The sequence below is a fragment of the Mesocricetus auratus genome, unplaced genomic scaffold (assembly GCF_017639785.1).
Source record: "Mesocricetus auratus isolate SY011 unplaced genomic scaffold, BCM_Maur_2.0 Super-Scaffold_100008, whole genome shotgun sequence".
In the NCBI taxonomy this organism is placed as follows: Eukaryota; Metazoa; Chordata; class Mammalia; order Rodentia; family Cricetidae; genus Mesocricetus; species Mesocricetus auratus.
Window position 1 is genome coordinate 46244595 of NW_024429192.1, and position 22488 is coordinate 46267082.

General features: G+C 41.5%; 1 protein-coding gene across 13 annotated transcripts in view; it reads left to right on the top strand.

Moving 5' to 3' along the window:
• Phldb2 (pleckstrin homology like domain family B member 2) overlaps positions 1–20980 on the top strand; it is a 98781-nt gene extending 77801 nt beyond the window's left edge. For 7 of the 13 annotated variants that reach the window (XM_040750743.1, XM_040750748.1, XM_040750750.1 and 4 more), the window contains 9 exons: positions 2299–2313; positions 3716–3736; positions 5400–5435; positions 7047–7251; positions 11523–11613; positions 12482–12628; positions 14594–14813; positions 18487–18572; positions 19313–20980. In XM_040750743.1, coding sequence (XP_040606677.1) covers positions 2299–2313; positions 3716–3736; positions 5400–5435; positions 7047–7251; positions 11523–11613; positions 12482–12628; positions 14594–14813; positions 18487–18572; positions 19313–19453 — 962 coding nt within the window. In that variant the 3' untranslated portion in view covers positions 19454–20980. The remainder of the gene's footprint in view (positions 1–2298; positions 2314–3715; positions 3737–5399; positions 5436–7046; positions 7252–11522; positions 11614–12481; positions 12629–14593; positions 14814–18486; positions 18573–19312) is intronic. The other 6 variants (XM_040750749.1, XM_040750753.1, XM_040750756.1 and 3 more) reach the window with 4 other exon arrangements.
• The last annotated feature ends 1508 nt before the right edge of the window (positions 20981–22488 follow it).

A 22488-nucleotide genomic window follows, 5' to 3' on the forward strand; every position in this document is an offset into this window, starting at 1 on the left:
GCTTCTCTGCTGGTGGTATTAGGGTGTAATCACTATGTGTGTATACACATATATACACACATACTACATATACATGTACATGCATGTCTATATAGACTGGGATGAGGTTTCAAATCAGTATTAGATGTGATTTAATGAATTAATAGAGCAAACATTCTTTTTTTCTGTGTAGTAAATATTGTATTTTTAGCACTCAAGAGGCTGAAACAGGAGGATTACAAGTTTGAGGTCAGCCTGAGCTGCGAAGTGAGACGTAGGGAGTTAATAAAGTTTGGCAAATTGACATATGCCTGTAATCTCCTTACTTCGGGGGGGGGGGGTAAAGAGGAGGCAGGAGGGGTCAGAAATTCAAGGCTAGCCTGGGCTAGGTAGCAAAAAAGGGTTAAGGCAGGGTATACTGTTTATTTGAGGTTTACATTTGTAATGTTTAAACAAAATACCTTTGATTAGACTTCTGTTTTATTCATTATGATTTCTTAAGATAAAAATATTTCTTAGTATTCACAATAAGCATAGAAGTCTATTTTGGCTCTCACCTATTTCTGTTAACTTGAAGGTAAATTCTATTTCGTATTGAACCATTTTTCTGCAATATTAATAGATCTCCCTTAAAAAGTATATTCCACTATAGTGGCAGGCATCCAAGCTTGGAGTGGTGAGGCAACTGAGACCTTTCTGCATATTCATGAACTTTCCATCCTTCATATGCATGAGTTTTCAGTATTACTGGGATTTAGGGAAAGGTGGAGCCCTGAGGAAAGGGAAGCAGGACTAGAAATAACTGTTTCCAGTACTGCAGTTGTTTATTGTTTTCTACTCTTATCTTTTTGCTCCTTGGGGACCTGCCACCTATCTCCCAAATAAACACACAGAGACTTGTTAGTACTTATAAATGCCCGGCCTTAGCTTGGCTTGTTTCTTGCTAGCTTTTCTCATCTTAAATTGACCCATCTACCTTTTGCCTCTGGACTTTTACCTTTTTCTGTTTTTCTATATCTTTTCTTTCCTTTTTATTCTGTGTCTGGTGGTGACTAGGTAGCTGGCCTCTGACATGCTCCTCCCCTCCTTTTCTCGATCCTCCTTCTTCTCTTTTTCTCCTATTTATTTTCTGCCTGGCAGCCCCACCTATCCTTTCTCCTGCCTAGTTATTGACGTTCAGTTGTTTATTAAACCAATCCGGTGTTTTAGGTAGGCAAAGTAACACAGCTTCACAGAATTAATCAAATGCAACATAAAAGAATGCAACACATCTTTGCATCATTAAACAAATGTTCCACAGCACAAACAAATGTAACACATCTTAAATTAGTATTCCACAACACAGTACCAAGAAGTTTTTTTTTTTTAATTAGAGAGCATGGAAAACTGAATCTACTAAATGAGTAGATCCATGAAGTTGAGTTTCTTGCAAATACCATGCAGCTGAGTTCTTGTGAGAAGATGGTGAAGCTGGGGAATTTCTGGTCTGCTTTTCTAATCTGCATTCCCCTTACATAATGGGGTAGATTTGTAAAGAGAACCTAAGTCAACCTCTGAGGTCATGTTGCAGATATAGACTCTGCAAAGTCTACTAGCTGGTCTCTCTTTGGTGCTCTGGTTCTCCTTTGCCATGACTCATGTGTACACGAGGACTGTAGCTTCAGGCTTTGCTGCACTGCTAAAGTAAGGCCCTGCTTAGAACTTCATGAGCCTCTCATGGACGGCTCTGAAGAACCCTGATCCGAGTGTTCTGTGAACTCAGCAGTGCCCCTCTACCCAGAGGAGCAATGGCCAGGGATGAGATTTCTTCAAGCCACAGCAGATGGTAAAAATTGGCAGAAGTTTACACAAAGCCCATATGGGTGTCTCACGGAGACCAGAAGGGGTGAATCATGCCTTTAGAATTGTTTCCACAGCACTTGTTGATGTCATTAAAACAGCAAATGTGATTAAAATTGCAGTCTGGACAAATTTATATCTACTACATTTTCATTATGTCAAATTTAGTAGACTTCATCATTTACTTTTTATGTACACAATTAACTAAAGTGCACCTTTTTTTGCTGCTACTCATAATGGATACATCAAGGATGATGGTGTAAGTATAAGCCTTCTTCAATCAGTACTATTTCCATAGCACTGACAATGTGAGTCAAGGAACTGAGTTCAAAGGCAAGAGCCGAGGACTTGGACTCCTCAAGGTGCAGAGAGGTCATTGCCTTTTTTATGCAGCTTGTCAACTGTTCTTTGTAAGCTTTAGAACGAATGAAATTTTTATCATTTTTTTGTTTGTTTTGTTTTTTTTTTTGTTAAATGCAGGAAAGCTCAAGAAAGGTATGACAACCTCCTTGTGTGGTGTTTTTGTTTCCAGCAAATCTGAAAAGGTCATTGTCAAGTCATCTTTATGGCCTGCTCTGATTTTAGAGTGTACAATGGTAGATTTTTAGTCTAATTGTTCCTTTTATCCAATAGAGAGAAAAAATTGCTGTACATTTTTAAGAAACACAATGCTCAGCCGGGCAGTGGTGGCGCACGCCTTTAATCCCAGCACTCAGGAGGCAGAGGCAGGGGGATCTCTGTGAGTTCGAGGCCAGGCTGGACCGACAGCCTCCAAAACAATACAGAGAAACCCTGTCTCATAAAACCAAAAAACAAAACAAAAAGAAACACAATGCTCGTGGCAGCTGCTGTTGTTTCTTCGAAGGCAGCTGCATGACTTTTTTTTAATGAGCTTTTATAACAAGTTCAGACCATGTAGGAGACACAGATGTTGTGACAGCATTCATTGTAGCCATACAAGCATTGTAAGGGCTACTTAGAGAGAAGAGTGGTCATGGAATGTATCCAGGCTCAGTGCAAACTGGGATGTTTCTCTTTATAAGAGGCTAGGTGGACATAAAGACAAGTGGAAGGATAGAAGGATTTGGGAATTTGTTCATTTCACTTAAGCTCAAGAAAGACTTTGGAGGGTGAAGCAAAGTGTAAACTTGAATAAGTAAGATGGCTACCGGTGAGGTTAGGTGGCAATGCAAAGCATGAGGAAGAACTTGTAAAGTTTCATGGGCTGTGCATCCAATAATTGAATGGCATCTAAAATGTTGGTTGACCTAATTACGCTTATGTTTACGGGTGTGTTGCCTGCATGTAGTCTTGCGCACCATGTGTGTACTGGTGCACAAGGATTCCAGAAGAGGGCATCTGCTCCCAGATCTGGAGTTACAAAAGGTTGTGAACAGCCATGTGGGTTTTAAGAATGGAACCCAGGTCGTTTGGAAGAGCAGGCGGTGCTCCTGAGCACTGGGCCACCTCTCCAGCTGCTTGAATAGGAAATTTTACCCTAAGGTCTCGAAAACTATTTGCTACTGTCTGCTTGAAAAAAATGGTTTTATAAATATGATCTTGGGGTGTTTTTATTATCATCATCATTATTTTCTGGTTGGTGGCTATGTGTAAATTTTTTTCTTTCTTTTGTAACAAAGTTTTTTTCTAACTATGCATGTAACATGAGCCTTTTAAAAAATCTGCAGTTTTTTTTTCTAATCTTAGGTTGAATGTGAAATGTGATTATCATTCATGTTCATACTCTGTCATTGCTAACAAGTCAAAGAGTGCATGTGGGAGTGGATAGTTTCCCATCCCCCATGTCAGCCTTCCTGACCTTGTATCTCTCTGCTTTCTCTGCCTTTCCCCCTCCCCTCCTGACTTGTCCATTCTTCTGACTGTGGACTGTCATTAGGAAGAGTGACTCCATCAGCAGGTGAGCTGTGATTGGTGCATTGTTAGAAGCGCACACTTCCATCTTAAGCCCTGGTTGTGATCTTAAATCATCCCAAGTTCCTCATTAAGACCACATAGCCTTAGAAATGTACCATATGTGTTTGGAATGTGTTGGGAAAACTACATATATCATGTGGTTAATTCACAAGGGAACTTTGAGCACCAATAAGTCAGAATTCATTGAAACTGGCATTAAAAATAAGAAAAATGACTGGTCTTTGCGCTCCAATCTACTGGCTTTCCTAGACAAGGAAGAGGGCTGAGTTGTTGTTTCCTGGTTCATTCTGTGCTGTGAAACTAAGCCTAGCCATGAGGTCTTTCTTTGTAAAACTTAAAACTACCCCTTCACACACTACTTTTATTTTTTTAGCTCTTTTCATTCCACTGAACGTTGCTCTTGCTATGTAACTAAAAGGTAACCACAAAACCAAGTGGACTTGGGTTGGGAACCTCTCCTGTTTCCCAAGTTAGTTCCTTTATCTACCTCCAAAAGTAGACACAGTCCTGCTTTATGTGACTGCTGAGATAGTTGGAATTTATAGACGAGGTGAACTCAGTGCCAGTTTTGTGATATCTTCAGGGTAGGTAAGCAGGGGTTCTGCTGTGAGCTGGGTACCTGTGTCTCTCTCACAGCACCTCCGGGGTGGAGACACTTGGACCCCTTTAAGGCTGCTCTGCTGCTTCTCTTGGCTCAGCAGTTCCTGGGGCTACCACTCTCTGCAGCTGTCCAAGCTCTGTTCTGTTCTGGTCTTTCCTTTATAGAAAGTGCCAGTGCCTTTGGATGGTCAGATCTGAGCTCAAATTCCCAAATTTGCTCACTTAGGTACAATTCTAAGACTACAGGGGAGAAATCTTATTTGTTTCCTTTATTTAAAAAGAAAAAAATCTTGTTTATCCCAGGTTGAGCTGGAACTCACAATAACCCCATTGCCTCGGCCTCTTGAGTGCTGATATGCCAGATGCACACCCACCATACCATGGCCATACTCTTTCTTATTTATAATGGCGGGAGACATTTTTTAAAATGTGTTTAGTAGAGAAAAGCCATCTCAGGTTGACAGTTGGCAATGTTGAGCAGCTCAATGACGTGAACTTCCGGTTCACACAGGAAGTGAAAATCCTACCTTAGAAAAGGGTTCATTATCCCCACGCTTTGTCGTTTATGCTGCTGTAGAACATTAAGGGCCTTGTTCTGCGTTTGGAATGACTGCATGAGTCACCTGGTGCAGAGCAAAACTCAGCAAATTTGGAGTTGGTCTGCGGAGCTAAGGTTCACAAGCCACAGGACAGTTCCCTTTGTAGTGTAGTTATTCCTGATGCGCATGTCTGAAGACTTTGAGCTTCTTAGTTTCCTGCCTTTCTCACTTGAAGGTATAAAATCATTTTCGTCTAGGATATCTCTTAAGAGAACAAGACAAAACCCAGAACTCTGGAAGATTGGAGAGGCAAATTGCTTGAGAAGAGCGAGCCTTCCTTTTTGCTGTCTGCAGAATGCGTTCATTCCTGAGTTTTCTTCACTGAAGAAAGCTTGCCGGGGAAGAGGAGAGGGAGAGAAGAGGGAGGGGCTGGGATAGAAAAGTGTAGTCTCCTCAAATAATTTCTCTTGTCATTTTCCCTTCCTTTCCTAATGAAATCTGGAAAAGGAACGATTAACAGTTGCAAAAGTTCAAGTGTAAAAGGTAAATGTCTGAGTGATGGCTTTCCTGCCTTTCTGTTAAAAAGTGACACAAGCTGCACACTTAGAAGGCTGGCTTGTGTGATGATGTGTGCTGTGATCACTGCTGTCAAGGGCGTGGTGTCTGCTTTCATGGTGTGTCTCTGTGCTTTACATCTTCCCCTAGTTCCGTGATACACATCTGTAATTTATGAGATTGTGTGAGGAAATCCCATTTCTTAGAGATTCATTAGTCTGAACAACATAATTTTACATAGACCCTCAGAACCACACAAACACAAAGGGCACAAAATAGCATAGCATGTCGCTTATAAATTTTATAGAGCCTTTGGATAGGTGAGGCCCCTATTTCTAAACAAATGTAACTCAGCAGCTGTGGAAGCTGTTTGGTTTGGTTTGGCTTGTTTTTTGTTGTTGGTGGTGGTGTTTGTTTTTTTCTTTTTATCTTCTTTAAGCCACTTTTTTTTTCTTTTTTAAAATCCTCATTGAAAGGTAGTTCCCAAGAAAAGATGCCGTATTTAAGTGGTCTAGCAAACGCTTAACAGGACTGCTCTCAACTCCCTGGGTTAGTGGGAAATGGATTTTACTCTTAACAGAAAAAAAAAGATTATAAACCATGGGAAAACATTTTGATGAAGCTGGGGGTTTTTCGCTCCTGTCCCTGCTTCCTGTGTATGTATGGCAGAGAACTGAAAAGAAGACAGTGTGATATCTAACACCCAAAGGTAGCTATAGCAAAAGCAACTAAGGCTATGACCTCATATGCCAGCTGTCAGAGTACAAGGGGAAAGAAAGTGCCTTTCTTTTGTGGTGCTTTTGATCCTGTTGACACCCACATTTTCAAATAGTTAGCAGCAGTTAGCTAAGGGCTGGCTGTTAAAGTGAGAAAAGGAAAGTTAGCAACATAGAAAAGAGAAGGAGCTTGTTTATGTGAAGGATTATTGACCCTGAATGTTTTAAATAAGTGGTTGGCATACAAGAGAAACTGGAAGAGGAGAAAGAGAGAACAAAAGACAAAGACTAAAAGAGACAAATGCCAGTTGCCTCTGAAACAGATGAAAACATTACAGATACCATGGAATACACGTTTCTCAACACGTACCCGTGGGAGATCCACTTGTTGTTTTGTGAATGTTCCTAAAGTATGCATGCAGTTGCAGAAGTGACTGTGCTATGATGCTGACATTGCACGAGGCATCACATTGCCTTTACTTAAGCACCACTATTTCTAGAGGAGTCAGGGATTCTAATCGTGCTTCTGGTTTCTGGGGATTGTGCATACATGTGTGCATGTGTGTGCGTGTATGTGGACATGTGTGTGTGTGTTTTAATGTCCTGATATATTACTCTCGGCTATGCTGAGTTGTAGGGATGAGATTTAAGAAGTGCCAAGTGATCCCACTGACAAAATCCCTCACATGATCACTTCTTTCAAACTCTTGCTTACACTGGGCATGGCATTGTTTCTTTGATCTTCTTGACTTCAGACTATATTAGACAAGTGTCAAGATTTCACATGCAGATGTTTCTCATTGCTGGCTTGAGTCTTTAGAGATCTGAGACTTTTGAGATTGATAAATGAGACATATTTACATATTTATGGCTTTCTCCTTAGGTTATAATCACCAACAGATGAGTGAAGGACAGAGACAGAAACCTGAATTTTACAACCGCACAGCATCTGAGTCAAACGTCTACTTGAATAGTTTCCATTACCCAGATCACAGCTACAAGGATCAGGCCTATGACACGCTGAGCCTGGACAGCTCAGATAGCATGGAGACCAGCATTTCTGCCTGTTCACCAGACAATATCTCTAGGTAAGGCTTGATGAAAACAACCTTCCAATTTCAAACATAAACTCATAAGTTTGAGACACAATGTTTATTATAAGCTCAAATTTTACATATAAAATCTATAATGCAGATGAGGGAGGGAATCTGGGGACCCTGGGAAGCAGTTTCCTTGCATCATATGTATTTTGTGGGTCATGAGTCACATGATTCATTTTCTTCACCCTTGGTTTCTGATTTACACCATGCTTCAAAACTCATTACCTCTGTCGGTAGACTCCAAATTCAGTTTGCACTTGCTTTTTATTAATAAGGCAATGATCTCTCAAGACCAGAGTCAGAATTCAAAAGCCCTTTTGACCCTTTTACTTAGGTAGAAAGTTTTAATTATTCTGTATTTTAAAAAAGTATGCAAAGGATTTAGCCAGTCAGTTTGTCTTCATCTTTCGAGACAAGGAGAAGTGGTGCTACGGACTCAGGAGCAAACACATCTCAATCATCAAACAGTGAGGGTAGTTCTCCTTTTCCGAAGCCCTGGCCATGAATGCCCTGCCATCTATCCACTGGGTCCAGTGAAAGCCTGAGCCCGTGGTCCAGCCCCACCTGTCCCTCTTCTCCAGCATCTTCCTACAGCTTCGGAATGAGGGCTCCCAATGCGCAGAGAAAGCTGGAGCTTCACATTTTCACACAGTCTGAGCACAAAGTCAGGGTTTGAGAAGTCAGTAAAAAGGCAAGAGTTAACAAAAAAGGAGCCATTGTAGTGGCATCCAGAATATTCTCCTAAAAGGTGGTTCCGGAATTTCAGCAGAAAGGGATTTTTGCAGACTTCTTTCAATTATTTGTTTTTCAAGACTTAAGACTTTCTCCCCCTAATTTATGGACTAGATCTTTTAAAGTACATTCTCTGACAATCCCCCCCAGCATATACAATGTATTTTGATCACATTCACTACCCCTTACTCACTAATCCCTCCAACCACCCCTCCGCCTTCCACTGCTGGGCACCGATTGTGTTTTTCTGACTCTTGTATTTATTGACGGTCTAAATAAAGAGCAAAACCAGCGCCAGCTCCAGGCATTTTCTGGTACTCATGAAAATGATGTTTCAACAAAAACTGAAGGCAAATGCGCCCACAACTGAGTAACTCTATCACTCTACAAATGGCTTTTTGTGACATAATAAACCACAAAACCAAGTTTGTTTTGCTAGAATTTCGGAATGGAATTACTTCTTTAATAGACTTATAATTTGGGGATGTTTTAATGCATAGTTTAAAAAATCTTCAGCACAGCAATTTTTATGTTTTAGTCCTTGATTGCTGTGAGTACCAGCTTCCAGATGATCCCGAGGAAGGCACTGCTCCACAGTGTGTGTCCCCAACAGTCTGTATACTACTTGAGGAGGGCATTACTCCACAGTGTGTGTCCCCAACAGTCTGTATACTACTTGAGGAGGGCATTACTCCACAGTGTGTGTCCCCAACAGTCTGTATACTACTTGAGGAGGGCATTACTCCACAGTGTGTGTCCCCAACAGTCTGTATACTACTTGACGAGGGCATTACTCCACAGTGTGTGTCCCCAACAGTCTCTATACTACTTGACGAGGGCACTACTCCACAGTGTGTGTCCCCAACAGTCTGTATACTACTTGCTTGCTTAGACTTTATCATGGTGTATACCAGCATAAAGAGGTGTAAAACTTACCTTAATATAATATGCTTTTTATTTTTCTTTTTAGATTTATTTGTATTTTATGAATAGGAGTGTTTTTCCCTACATGTAATGTTTGTCCTGTGTGTATGAGTGTGTGTATGTGTGTGGGGGGGGAGGGTGTGCTGAGAATGGAACCCACAACTTCCTTTATCCTAGGCAAGTACTCTACCATTTAGCTGTAGCCCCAGTGCTAATTTTTTTAATTTGGGGGGTTTTGAAGACTGTGATTTATTTATTTATTTATTTGAGAAATAGCAATACAAGTGTGATCATGGAGAGAAGTATGGACTAGGCATATATTTGTATGCTCTTGTATGGCCTGCAGCATATAATGTCCTCAGCTTCCTCAGCTGGGTCAGATACGTTTCTTCCCTTCCCATATATAAGTTAACAACTTACTCTTTCGTAGTTTGCCCAACAGCTATTAGAAAGAGTAGTGGAAAGGAAAAAAGGAAGAGAGAGAGAGGGGGGAGAGGGAGGGAAGGAGGGAGGGAGGGAGGGAAAGAAAGACCGAAAGAGAGAGAGAGAGAGAGAGAGAGAGAGAGAGAGAGAGAGAGAGAGGGAGGGAGGGAGGGAGGGAGGGAGGGAGGGAGGGAGGGAGGGAGGGAGGGAGGGAGGGAAAGAGAAAGAGAGGAAGGAGAGGGGGTGTGTGAGAGAGAGAAAGAAAACAGAATGAGAGAAAGAAAGAAAGAAAAGAAAAAGAAAGTCATTGTATTCTGTTTCTCAGGGGAAAGCACATGGAACATTCTAAGGTCCCTTAGGCAGTCCTCACACCCATGTCTGCCCCTGGTGGGACTGGCCATTGTGAGAAGATAAGCCATGTGCTCTGTGTTACTGGGATCCTTCATGTCTTCAGTGCACACCTAGTCTTAGATCGGAGTCATCTTAGGTTTGGTTTTTGCTAAAAATAGATGAGGAGGCTGGATATGGTGTCTCACACCTATTAAGCCCTGCTCTTAAAGGTCAAGGTAGGAGGATGATGAGTTAGAGGCCAGCCTGGGCTACGTAGTGAGATCCTGACTCAGAAGTTCATACCTGGGTACATGACTCAGTCCATGTAGTACTTGCCACACAGCATTGGGATCTGAGTTTGATTCCTATAACCAGGATGGATAGACAGACAGACTGATAGATATATAGATAGATAGATAGATTAGACAGACAGACAGACAGACAGACAGACACACACACACACACACACACACACACACACACACACACACACACACAGAGATTCCAGAGTGGAACACGCTTGCCATCCCAGTAAGGAGAGGCAGAGCCAGACTCTTGGGGTTAAATGGTCAGCCAGTCTAACTGGGAAGCTCCAGTTCTGACTCTGTCTCACAAAGCTAAGTAGAGGGCTCCTGAAGACCACCACCTTTGGTCTCTACACATATATGCCACACATGTACCCCCCACACACACAGATGCCCATGCACGTATATTATTTAGTCATGCTTCATGTAGTACACTCTCATAACCTGAAGGGCTCTGTGTATTCCCCTTTGCACATATTTTTATACACTTCCTATGAATGTGCCTCCTGGGCTATAGGGACACAAACAAATCAGCCTGTCCATTCTCAAGTGGACCTAGAAACAAGGTGGGGGGCTTGAGTGAGCACAGCACACTCTGCAAGACACTGCAAGCCTCTCCATCAGCGAAACATCTGGATATATGACCTCTGACCTAGAGCCTAGCTGTTCTGTGATGTCATTTCCAAGATGCATTTCTTTTGAAGCTCTTGAATCCCTTTGTGCATTTTCCTCATTAATATGACAGGGGAGGGCTTTGAACATGACTGACCACCACTTACTCAGTGCTGCAAGTCACTTGGACATTGGTATCATTGAAAAAGTAAAATGCCCACACATACAAAGGTACAGCAAGCCGCAGGGGTGACACATATTCCCCAGCTGAAGAAAGTGACTGCACACATTAGGCATCATTTGCATAGGACATGATGATAGTCTAGTTTGTACAGCAATGTGGGAGTCAGTAACTAAAGGAAAGGGTGACATGGTTGCCACTAAAGGCTGCATTTTGGATGCCCACATTGTAAGAATTAGCTTTGCCTTCTTTGTTTCTAACTGGTTTACACTGGCCATGTCTTGCTTGCCCATTTTTGACTCCTACATTGAGATAAGCCAGCTGTTTTTTCAGAGATGAATTGATTGGCCCCTGAAGACCAATGCCTCATGAGTAATAGTCTTCAAATTGTGTATGTTTTGATTTGTGGTGTGTAACTTGACTCTGTGTGTGTGTGTGTGTGTGTGTGTGTGTGTGTGAGAGAGAGAGAGAGAGAGAGAGAGAGAGAGAGAGAGAGAGAGAGAGAGAGAGACTTTATTGTGACATGTAACTTGATTCTGGTGTGTGTGTGTATATGTGATTTGACTGTGATATGTAACTTTAGTGTGTGTATCAGAGAGACTCAGCAGACTGAACTAATGTATCTTTAAAGTATATTTGCATTAATTCTTTGAGAAATTCCCCTATGAATACCATATGTTTTAATCACGGTCGCCCTCCACGACTCCTCTCCCTCAGCAAATATTCTTAAAAGGTATTTTTATTCACATCAGTGCCAGCACATCCAATATTGCCAGAATAGAAGAGATGGAGAGACTCTTGAAACAGGCTCACGCTGAGAAGACCCGGCTCCTGGAATCCAGGGTAAGGAAGGCAGAGAGTGCCGGCTGGGAGTCTGTGATGGGTGTGCCGGGGAGGGGCCCCACACTTGTCAGTAGCCTTCCTTCAGGGCCCTGACTGAGCGCTGTGACCTTGGGTAGACACTCAGCCTCCTTTCCTGTCTGAAAAGGGAAGGTGCTAGAAAGGTGCTTCCAGGCCCTTTGCTTCGTTTGTGTGCCCAGGAGCTTGAAGTGTGTTTTACACAGACCCAAGTGGATACCGGATGCTTTCTACCGTGCTTCCCCCTCCGTGGCCACGTGGATGTTTTCTCGAAGGAAGAGGGAAGAATGACATTTCTTTGTGTGTTCTCTTGTCCTTCCCAACTCATGCTGACCTCACTATTGCACAGTTCAAAACCCCCATGTTATTGTGACTTTATTTCGGGCCAGAAGAACTTCCTTAGGAGCCCCCTCCCAACGCCCTTGCATCCTGCCCTGAGGGCGCCTCCTTTCCGTTTCCACTTCCCACACCACTTCCTCCCTGACCTCCAGCCAGGAAGCTCCAGAGCAATTACAGGAATTGAAGGGACCTGTGGCCTTCACCCAGGACAGTCTCCCAGAGGAAAGCCTAAGCTGCTTGGCTAGTGCTTCCTGACAGTTTGCATGAAGAACAAAACGCCCCCGTGTGGTCACAAGCCAAATTTTTACTGAAGACTAATGTTTAACTGTTGGTTGATTAGTTAATGGCATAAGATGACTTTGGAAGCTATACAGCAGGCGATCATGGTTTGTGTTAGTCCAGGTTATATATCTCAAGATACCAGGATACAGCATGAAAATTGTAGTTTGGGTATTTATTAATTGGTCCCTTCAAGTGTAAGTGTCGTGTTTTTATTCTGTATGATGATAATTAGGAACGGGAAATGGAAGCCAAAAAGCGAGCTCTGGAAGAAGAAAAACGCCGCCGGGAAATCCTAGAAAAACGACTGCAAGAAGAAACCAGCCAGAGGCAGAAGTTAATAGAAAAAGAAGTGAAAATAAGAGAGAAACAAAGGGCACAGGTTGGTCAGTCAATGTGGATGCATAAGTGTAGGTTGCCCCCTGGTGGTCATTTTGTAGAAGATATTAATTCTGTCTGACTACCTCGTGCTTGATGGAATGGTTCAGTTGCTGTGCAAGCTGTATTCCTTTTAGAATTTCTAAGGAATTACCAAACAACCGACACTTTGCTGTACTCACATGTGACTCACATGTTCTACTCACGTGCAAGAGGGAGAAAGAGCCATCTAGCCATTCTCTGGGTACATTTAAAAGGAGAACACATTTTGTCTAGCTTTGAAAAGTGCCATTGAAGTGGTCATTAAAATCACACAGAGCGGTCCAGAGAGATGGCCCAGCAGTTAAGAGCACTTTTTTCTCCTCCAGGGTACTGGAGCTCTCCTCTCAGCTGGCACTCATACCTGGCAGCTCAGAAACCGCCTATTCCTAAAACTGCAGCTCCATGGGGCCCAATGCCCAGCGGACTCTTAAGATCTGGTACTGGACGCATTCAAGTGCACATTTACACGCACACATACACACACACACACACTTAATAGGTGATGGCTTGGAATATATGTAGGTATACATATGGATATATATCATGCAAACTAAAATCTGTGATGGATGAAAGATTCTATTAGACAATCTCTAGAAGCAAACTTTCCAAAACAGGATAAACTTAAATATTACCAGTCCAGTTTCTTGGGCTGGTGGTAGTAATTTTACCTTTTTTTTTTTAATTTTTTTTCTAACCATATATGTCCCCTTTTCTACACCAATTTATAATACATGTTCCTTCGACTAACAAACTCAACCAAGACAGGAAAAACATCCATTTGGTTTTGCTTTCTTTCTTGGTCAGCGTAGATTTGAAATCCCTGCTCTTTTCACAATAGCTGCTAACATGATAGAGATTTTAAAAACACTGCATCCTGTAAAGCTCACATCAGTTTCATCAAAGTTGGCCATTCATCTAGTAGACCCAAAGGCATCATTTCCCTCATTGTCTCCAGTTGCTGACCCCTTAGTCCTACAGAGACTGGCCAACGTCTTTAATGCTTTATGTGTGGGGGGCCTCTGGGAAGCCTGTGGCAGCTGCCTTACAGTGAAGGTAAAAGATACTGAGAAAAATGGAAACTGAGATGGATCCTTTCATTGGATTATGCTCTGACCTCTGCTAAACTCTGACTGACAGTGAAGGTCATCCGTGCCAGTTTGAAATCTGAAGTCAAACCGAAGGGCAGAATTCTATTTTAATCTTGATTATAAGCTCTTCCTCCAACTATACGATTAGATCATTTCCCCCAGGGCAAAAGCCTGGAATTATTTAGCAGAATTTTAAAGAGAGAGAGGGCATTTGGAAACAGCATCCATGGTGATCTGTGCTTCCTGGATGATATGAACCTTGGCCCTCATCATTAGTAAAACAAGACATCTATGCACATCCCTCGGGCCTCTGCTCCCACATTGATCCTACCCCTGTTTATTTTAACTTCTCTTTCCAAAGCATACAGCTCTTCATTAAACAGAGAAGCTAACAATGTTAACTCTGGGGCATCTTCTGAGGGTTCTACCTACAAAGTGTCTGTTGGATGGGGCAGTGTGTGGATTACCTGAGGAGCCCAGTTGTTGTATTGTGGTAGGAGAAGGAGCAGCTAGATGGCAGGGCGTCTCATTCCCTACCTGGCTTCCAGGCTGACTTCTTTGATGCTACACTTGTGAGGTCTTTTCATTCTCGCTTCTGCCCTTCTCCTGCAGTAAAATCAACAGGCCTGCCTTTAACCACCCCTTCTCTAATGTAGCATTCTGCTTAAATGTCTGTTAGTCCCCAGATGACAAATGCCTTGTTTATCATGGGTTCTTGTAAATTACTTGGCATTTTAAGGCCTTGGCATTTAAGGCTCTACACTTCTTTCTCGAATCTAACACTTGTCATCTGAAACAGAACATTCTCTATAGACAAAATGGGTTTTGCACTTTTCCAGGCTCGTCCTCTGACTCGATATCTACCTGTCCGGAAGGAAGACTTCGATTTGCGGAGTCACGTGGAGACGGCGGGCCACAATATTGACACCTGTTTTCATGTGTCAATCACAGAGAAGACCTGCCGAGGATACCTTATCAAAATGGGTGGAAAGATTAAGACATGGAAGAAACGCTGGTTTGTTTTTGACCGGAATAAACGAACATTTTCTTATTATGCAGGTGAGTGTTTAAAGAAAATCAAAGTGATATATTTGAATATTTTAAAAATAAAAGGAAATTGAAATTCATCAGCTGAACCTAGAAAATGTGAGAGGCAAAGACAGTAGGATCATTTGAATCTATGAGTGAGACACTAACCTAGGCAACATAGTGAGACTCTATCTCAAAATGAAAAAAAAAAGAAAGAGAGCGAGAGAGAGGAAGGAAGGAAGAAATTGATATGTGAAAAAATTAATGGCAATGATACTCAGTAGGCATACATTATTTTATATTCATACTTATACAGTTGAATGGGTTATGAATTGCTTTTTTAACAAATAGAAATCATGTGACTTTAAAAGCATGAATTAATCTATCAAGAATTAATCTAGTCTATTTCTGAAATAGACTACAGTCCAAATATATGTTAAATGGAATGCATTTTTACATTAAAGTATTGCCTTTTAAACCACAAGGCCAGAGAAACTATCCCATCAATATATGTATTTACTTTTTGCTGTATGGCCTATTTATATAACACATAGCCTAGCAGCCCCAGTTACTAGTCACTGAACTGTGCTTTGTAAGGTACTCTGCTCTTACAAGCACAGAGTGGATAGATAGCTCATCAGAAAACTTGGGAATAAGAAAACACTCATTTAGTGTGGAAAGCAGTTTGGGATTCTTATATGTTTAACTGTGGAAAACATACTCTACTGAACCTTACAAAGGACTCTGAGGTGAGGCATAGTAGTACATGATTTCAATCTCGCAACTCAAGGGGTAAAAACAGAAGACTGGTGAGTCTGAGGCCAGCCTGGGCTATGTAGAGAGAGAGAGAGACCCTGTCTCCAAACAACAAAATAAAGAAATGAGCTAGCATCTTATTTACATGTGCATTGAATGTGAAACATGCTTGTTATTGGCATTAGCCTAGCCCAAGTCTCTTCAGCCGCTAAGAAGGGGAGGTACCACCCAATTCTCATGCTTTGGAGTCACTGAGGGAGCACTTAGGAGAGCATGGTCGGAATCACAATTTGCATTGAGGGTGGGATGAGAAGCCAGAACCAATGAATAAAAGGAAATACTACCCAAGGAGCCCCAGGCCTGGAGTGGAGAAGCAGCCTAAAACCCATACCTTTCATGAGGGACTTTTTTGTCGTGGGCTCCAGTTAGCTCTGAAATTGCTGGTTAGAGCAAACAGCCTGGCCCTCATTGGGGCTTGCTTTCTTATCCGGACTCTCCTAAAGAACCACAGTAGCAACCTTTAGTGCAACAGGAAAGATACCTGCTCCATAAGAAATCTAATCTAGCATCCATCCACACAACACACAAACACAGGGTGTAGCAAGCTAGTTATTTATAGACAGCCTCAGTCAGAATGTTCCAACAGAAAAGGTTAAAAGGCCTTCAAAGAGAGCATCTTCATTACTACGTATTTCTCTGGTCTGTGAACCTGTTTTCAGTTTTGTGTCCCTCAATCAGGTGTGTGGTTCAGGGACCCTACTAGCTTCTCTAAACCTCCCTTCCTCCCTCTAATCCATGCAAAGACTGTTTCTAAATTAATACTTTGTATGGCTGATGTTTCAGGTTTATTTTAAATACCAAGTTTTTGGCATATTCAAAACCCTAGAAATGAGAAATGCATTCCTCCAGCTCTTCTGCATTCCCATCAGAAGTGACTGAGCAGTAGCAAGGCCTTGTGTAGGTGCTGCCAATTTGGCCTTGTTCACAGCTGTCAATCACCAGCTACGTGTGCTCTCTATGACCCTCCCCCATCCCTTTCCCAAACACCCTCAAGCATGGGCATAGCTAATTCTCCAAGTACTCAATATGATACAGCTCAGGCTAGCCTTGACCCTACAAAAGCCACGCCCCCTTGGCTTATCATCAAGGTACATGGTCTCATGCATAGATGCAGGCAAACATGAATGGTGAAAGTTTTAAAGAGCCCTAGGCCCCCCATTATGTATGACCTTGCCCTCTGTACTGGGCTCTTTAAGAGAGCCTCTAAAGAAGGAAATAGGTCTGTTAACTGATAAATTGATGCTGCTCAGAAAGATGGTGAATCAGAGTATCTCACCCACACCCATCACCAATCCCTCAGCTCAGTGCAGTTGTGAGGTTTGTATTTTTTCAGAGTGCATTCTCCCAGATGAAACAGTCTGAAAACAACCTTCATTCCCCAGTGTTCTGCCTTCTGGGAACACTGACATTTACTTTTGTCTCCAGATTTTAATCTTACATCTGTTCTGAGCAAACAAGGTATTACTGTATTCCTTTGAATTAACTGCAGGATCTTTTCCAAGAAATGTTTGAAAGATACACTGTCCTCCTCTCCCAACTGACTCTAGTTGGAATCCACTGAGCACGATACTAATTAAAGCAATATGATTCAAGGGAGAGCAAAAACAAACACATAAAACTATGGCCCCTGGTCAGTTATGTTAGGGAAGACTGAGTTAAATGCAACTAAAGATGTAGGTCTATTTTCTGGGTTTTACAAGTCAGTTCTATATTATTAGTGGAGAAAGGGAGGTATTCACTCAGTAAAAATACTAAAATTCAATCAAAAGTCCTTTCTTGCCACATGTTCTGGCCTCCCACTGGTAAGCCTAAAATAGATTGTTTTATGTCTCATTCTATACATTGTGTAAACACATATACAACACACATGTACACGCACGCATTGTGCTAGAACTAAAAACCTTATGATCTTGGATTGTTTGGCAAAGCTAAACCTGAGTTATTCAGTCTGCTCATGTCACGTTGTGTAAAATATTTTCTTGTGAGTGTGTGAGGGTAATTCACTTGTTTCAACACTACTGTGATCCCACTGTGTGGCTAGCTGGTCACTCAGTCAGTCTCTTACTCAGATTCAAGCAGGCCCGTTCCAGCTGTGTGTCAGCCAACACGCGTCTAGAGCAGTTGTGGGTTGTGAATAGATCTTGTGCAATGAAGTTCTGAAGAGGAACTCAAGGAGAGAGGCCGTGTGTCTTTAGCTGGGTTGTTTTTCTGGTTGTGCTCTACAGGGGGGATGTCTCTTCAGTGTGTCTACCAATAGCTCTTCAGAGCTGCTTCCCTGCTCCTCATGTGTACACCCCCAGAAAACGCTCATCTAGTAGCGTGCAGAGTGGTGTCGACAGATTGGTTTCTTCTTTCATCTCAGCACTCATCAGAGAGGGCCGGGCCTGTGAGTTTGAGGCTAGCCTGGTCTACATAGTAAGTTCTGGGACAGCCATGCCTATGTAGGGAGATCCTGCCTCAAAATACATACATACATACATACATACATACATACATACATACATACATACATACATACACACACATACATACATAAATACATGAATGCATTTAAAATAAATAAACATAAACTTGTCCTGTGACAGTTTCATACATGAATAAGATGTCCTCACCCTATCCTGTCGTCTACCAGTCTCCATCCCACATCTGTGTCCTTTTGTTCTGTGACCCACTGAGATTAACCAGAGCCATCTGTGTGACCAGGGGATTGCAGTGGGCCACTGGAGACTAGTGGGCTCACTGGGCGCACTGCATTACTCCTAAGCTATCTGAATTCATCTTAGATGATTTAAATGTTAGATAAATATTTTAATGAGGATAATTAATCATGAACTTAAGGGTTTTTGCTATTTGTGGGTGGCACTAATGTACTCATCCATCTTTGCAGACAAGCATGAGGCTAAATTAAAAGGAGTGATATACTTTCAAGCCATTGAAGAAGTGTATTACGATCACCTCAAGAATGCTAATAAGGTGAGTATCATATTCCTCAGCTTCTGCAACTTTTTTTTCCCTAGGGCCCTTTGTACTCCAGGCAACTTGATTTATCCTCAGCCCTTTTTCATGTTCTATTTCTTGAGACAGGGTTTCCTGGACTGGCTTTGAACTTGCCATGCCCCGGCCTCAGCCTCCTGAGCAGCTGGTGTCACAAGCATGTGTAACTAGAACAATCTACAGTGTGGATGTGTAATTAAGTTAGGTTATTTGGGGATTTTAGGTGATTCAGAGGCTGTGTTCTCACATGATGAACAAATATGTTCAGAACACTACTGCAGGTTGAAATTGAGAATAGTTGGGTAAATGATTGTTTTTAGGGATAAAGTCACAATGTAATAAGGAAAGGTTCTGATGATACTGACAAACCACTCTGCAAGCATTTTTGGAAGGAACTACTTAGTATATAGTTAGGAAGGCAAATCATAACTTTAAAAGGCCAGGAATAACCACTATTATTTACTGAGTAGCTCCTGTCAGTTAGACACCATGCTTTGCCAGCTAGTTAGTGAATCCGTGAGCTCAGCATGAGATTTCTTATAGAAAAGCCCGACAGATGGTCCATCCTGAGGAAGGGGGTAGGGGTGCAGGGGGACGCTGTAGTGTAGCATAAAATACCTTTATAAATTCCTGTCGAGGGCAACTTTTAAAGCAGAAGAACCTTACGTTCAACTTTCCAAGTGTTTCTTTGACGTTCTTTTCTCGTTTTTGAATTCCAGAGCCCCAACCCCTTACTCACATTTAGTGTGAAGACCCATGACAGAATCTATTACATGGTGGCCCCCTCTCCAGAGGCCATGCGGATCTGGATGGATGTAATAGTGACTGGAGCAGAAGGATACACTCACTTCCTGTTGTAATGAACTTCGGCAATGGTCCGCTTCAGGGCAGACTGCAATAGTCTCTTTACGAATGAAGCCATATCCAGCCTCAGATGGAAAGGCCCAGCAGACCACCCCTTTAACTGTGTGCACGCAGAACTCTTTTCATACTGGGGAAGAAGAAGGCAGGGCTCATCGTGAAAGAACTGGGGCTCCTCTGACAAAAACAAAAACAAAACACTATTTTGATAAAAGCATCCTTTACATGCACATTTCTCATAAACTCTTTATTAGTTGATGTTGTTTAAATAAACTGATCAGTTTACACAATGTCTGTAAATATGTGCTTAGAATGAGACTATTTTAGCACCCAAATCATTGCCATTGGTAATCAACTGCCTTCTTTATAGGAAGTAGCATCTTATAAAAATAAGCAAATAATGACTTAGAAGGCAACAGATTTTTGACATTTTGCCTTAATTTTTAAATACTGCCCGAAAACCAAAGACATGGCTGGACTCCTGTTCAATATCAGTGTTACTCTCTAACTAAGCTTTAAAATGGTATTTTGATGCCAACCCTGTAGTGCCCTCAAAGAAGTGACTATGCATAGATAGTAAACTGCTTTCTTAAAAGAATTATTTTTTAAAGCTCCTTGTTTTAGAAAAGGCCTTCTCATACAACAAAAACCTGTGACATCAGGTAGTTTTTAAGGAGAATATTTAGTTGGAGGAGCCTATTCTGTTGAAGATTTGCCCATTCCTAGTGCTGAGAATAAGAGCAACCAGTAGCCAGTTTCCTCTAGACTGCCCAGTTCCTCTTGCTTATGGGCAAGGCTGTTACCTGTGCTCTCCCACGGATAACTATGAAACCATCTCTGTTTTGCTGACAAACAGAACAATTAAAGTATCTTTTTATTGAGACAACCAAAATTCAAGTTAACATACTCTGCTATATCTTTTTACATATATCTTTACAAATAGCCTTGTTTTTAAAGCTAATTTTTTGTTGAATGAAATGACTTCAGGCAAGTCTTTTATAATCATTTTCCAAGTGCCATTTATTTTAGTTTTTGTTTTGTGTTTGTAAGTATGAATGAATTCGTTCCTAAAACATGCAAAATGGATAGAAGTAGAAGTAGAAAATATTGACATTACTTACTCGTACACGTGAAATGATTAGAAATGTCCATAAAATTTTGTCAGGCCTGACTGGGTACAATTTTTTTAAACTTACAGTGTACTTTTATACCTGTATACACGTTACCAATAATAAGATTTTGCAACTGGATGATGCAAGGTTTTACTTGAATGAGGGACAAATATCATGACTAAGAGGTATTTTCATCTGTGATTTTTTTTGCATTAGTCCCCTTAACTCTAGTGATCTAAAACATTAAAATGCAAATTGCTGAGGTTTGGTTGGTTGAAGAAAGACACAACTTTTCTGTACTGTACTTTCTCCATAGGATTGTAAGGGTGTTCTAATCAACTTGCATGTCTGAACCTTTTCGATATGTGTGTGTTAAATGTACTGAGTTTGGATTAAAGTGTTGACCTGATTTCACATTTGAAAGTAAACTCTTTCACTTTGCAATCGCCTATCTGTAACATAACAGAGGATGAGTTCATCAGCAGAATTTGACAGTAGAATCTACATATGTGCTGACATTATGATTAGAAATTCATAAACGAAAATAATTGGAAGCCTCTCCGGCCACATTTCTATTACAGACAAAATGAGGTAAACACTGAAAAATCTTACATATTCTTAATCCAGCGCCTTAGACCGCTCGGCCACGCTACCTTGACAAATCTTACATATTCTTATCTTTTTGTATCAATTAGCTATTACTTCCCTAAAGGGTATAATGCAAACGTGAAAGAAAGTGCCACTTGGTGGGGAACTCTTCATTCTTGATGTCGAAGAGAGAAGCTGCCTTCAAAAAAACAAATCAAAACACGGTCTTTTACTTTTGTATGCTGATGGAAGGAATGATGACCAAAAAAAGCCTTTAGTAAAGAAACTGTTTTACTTTAAATCTATTACTGTCAGGAAGGTATTTTGACAGTGCCACAGGACCACTTAGGTTCCTTATTTGTTTTGCTGGTAAGAGTGGATTGAGAAAGCACTCCATGGGTTTCCCCCCTTCTATATGTATATACAGTACTTTCTTCATTAGGATAATTTACATGATTTTTAAAATTCTGCACACTGAAAACAGAGTGGACAAAATGGATGGACGCTAACAGTACCAAGGATAAGTTTCTGCTGTAAGATACATGAGGTAGAATTCACTGGTCATCAGTCCTTTGGTGACTATATCTGCTCTGGTCCTATCTCTGAACTGTCCTGTATCCCAGCTGTCAAAACGGGTCTGTAAAAACTTCAGTTTTGACCCTGGCCACTGATCATGCTAATGACTTGAGAGACAGTGACAGGAAAACAGAGTTTTATTGACACCAAGCTGCCAGGTGGAAATAGAAGAGCTTCCATTCAGGGTTCATGGGATTTGTGGGGAGTCTCATTTTAGCACACCCACGTGGGCACCTGGCTACTTCACACAGTACTGTGCTCTCTTGAAGTTCCAATGCTGCTCACAGTCACCAGGAGTTCCTCTAATCTAAAAAGGGAATGGACAGCTAGGATCTGTTCCTTCGTGTTTTCTTTTCAGGCAAAGATAACTTTAATTAGTTAATTTAGGAATGGGCCATTAAAAAATGAAACAAACACAAAATGATAAAAAAAGATCTATTTCATTTTTCTTCACCAAGCTTCTCTGATGTGTTCTAAAGATCATATTCTCAAGACTCCAAAGGCATGCCTGGCTTTGCTTTTAACTCTGATACTTCTCCCAAATCTCTCAAGGGATGGTGTCAAGTTTACGTCTGTCATTGTGGTGAGTGGCGTGACCAAAGGCAACTTAAGGGAGAAAAGGGATTATTTAGCTTACTCGTTACTGTTCATCACTGAGGAAAGCCAAGGCAGGAATTCACAGCAGAGGCTTGAAGCAGCAACCACCCAGAAATATTGTTTGCTAGCTTCCAGGCCCACAGTCAGCTACTTTTCTTATA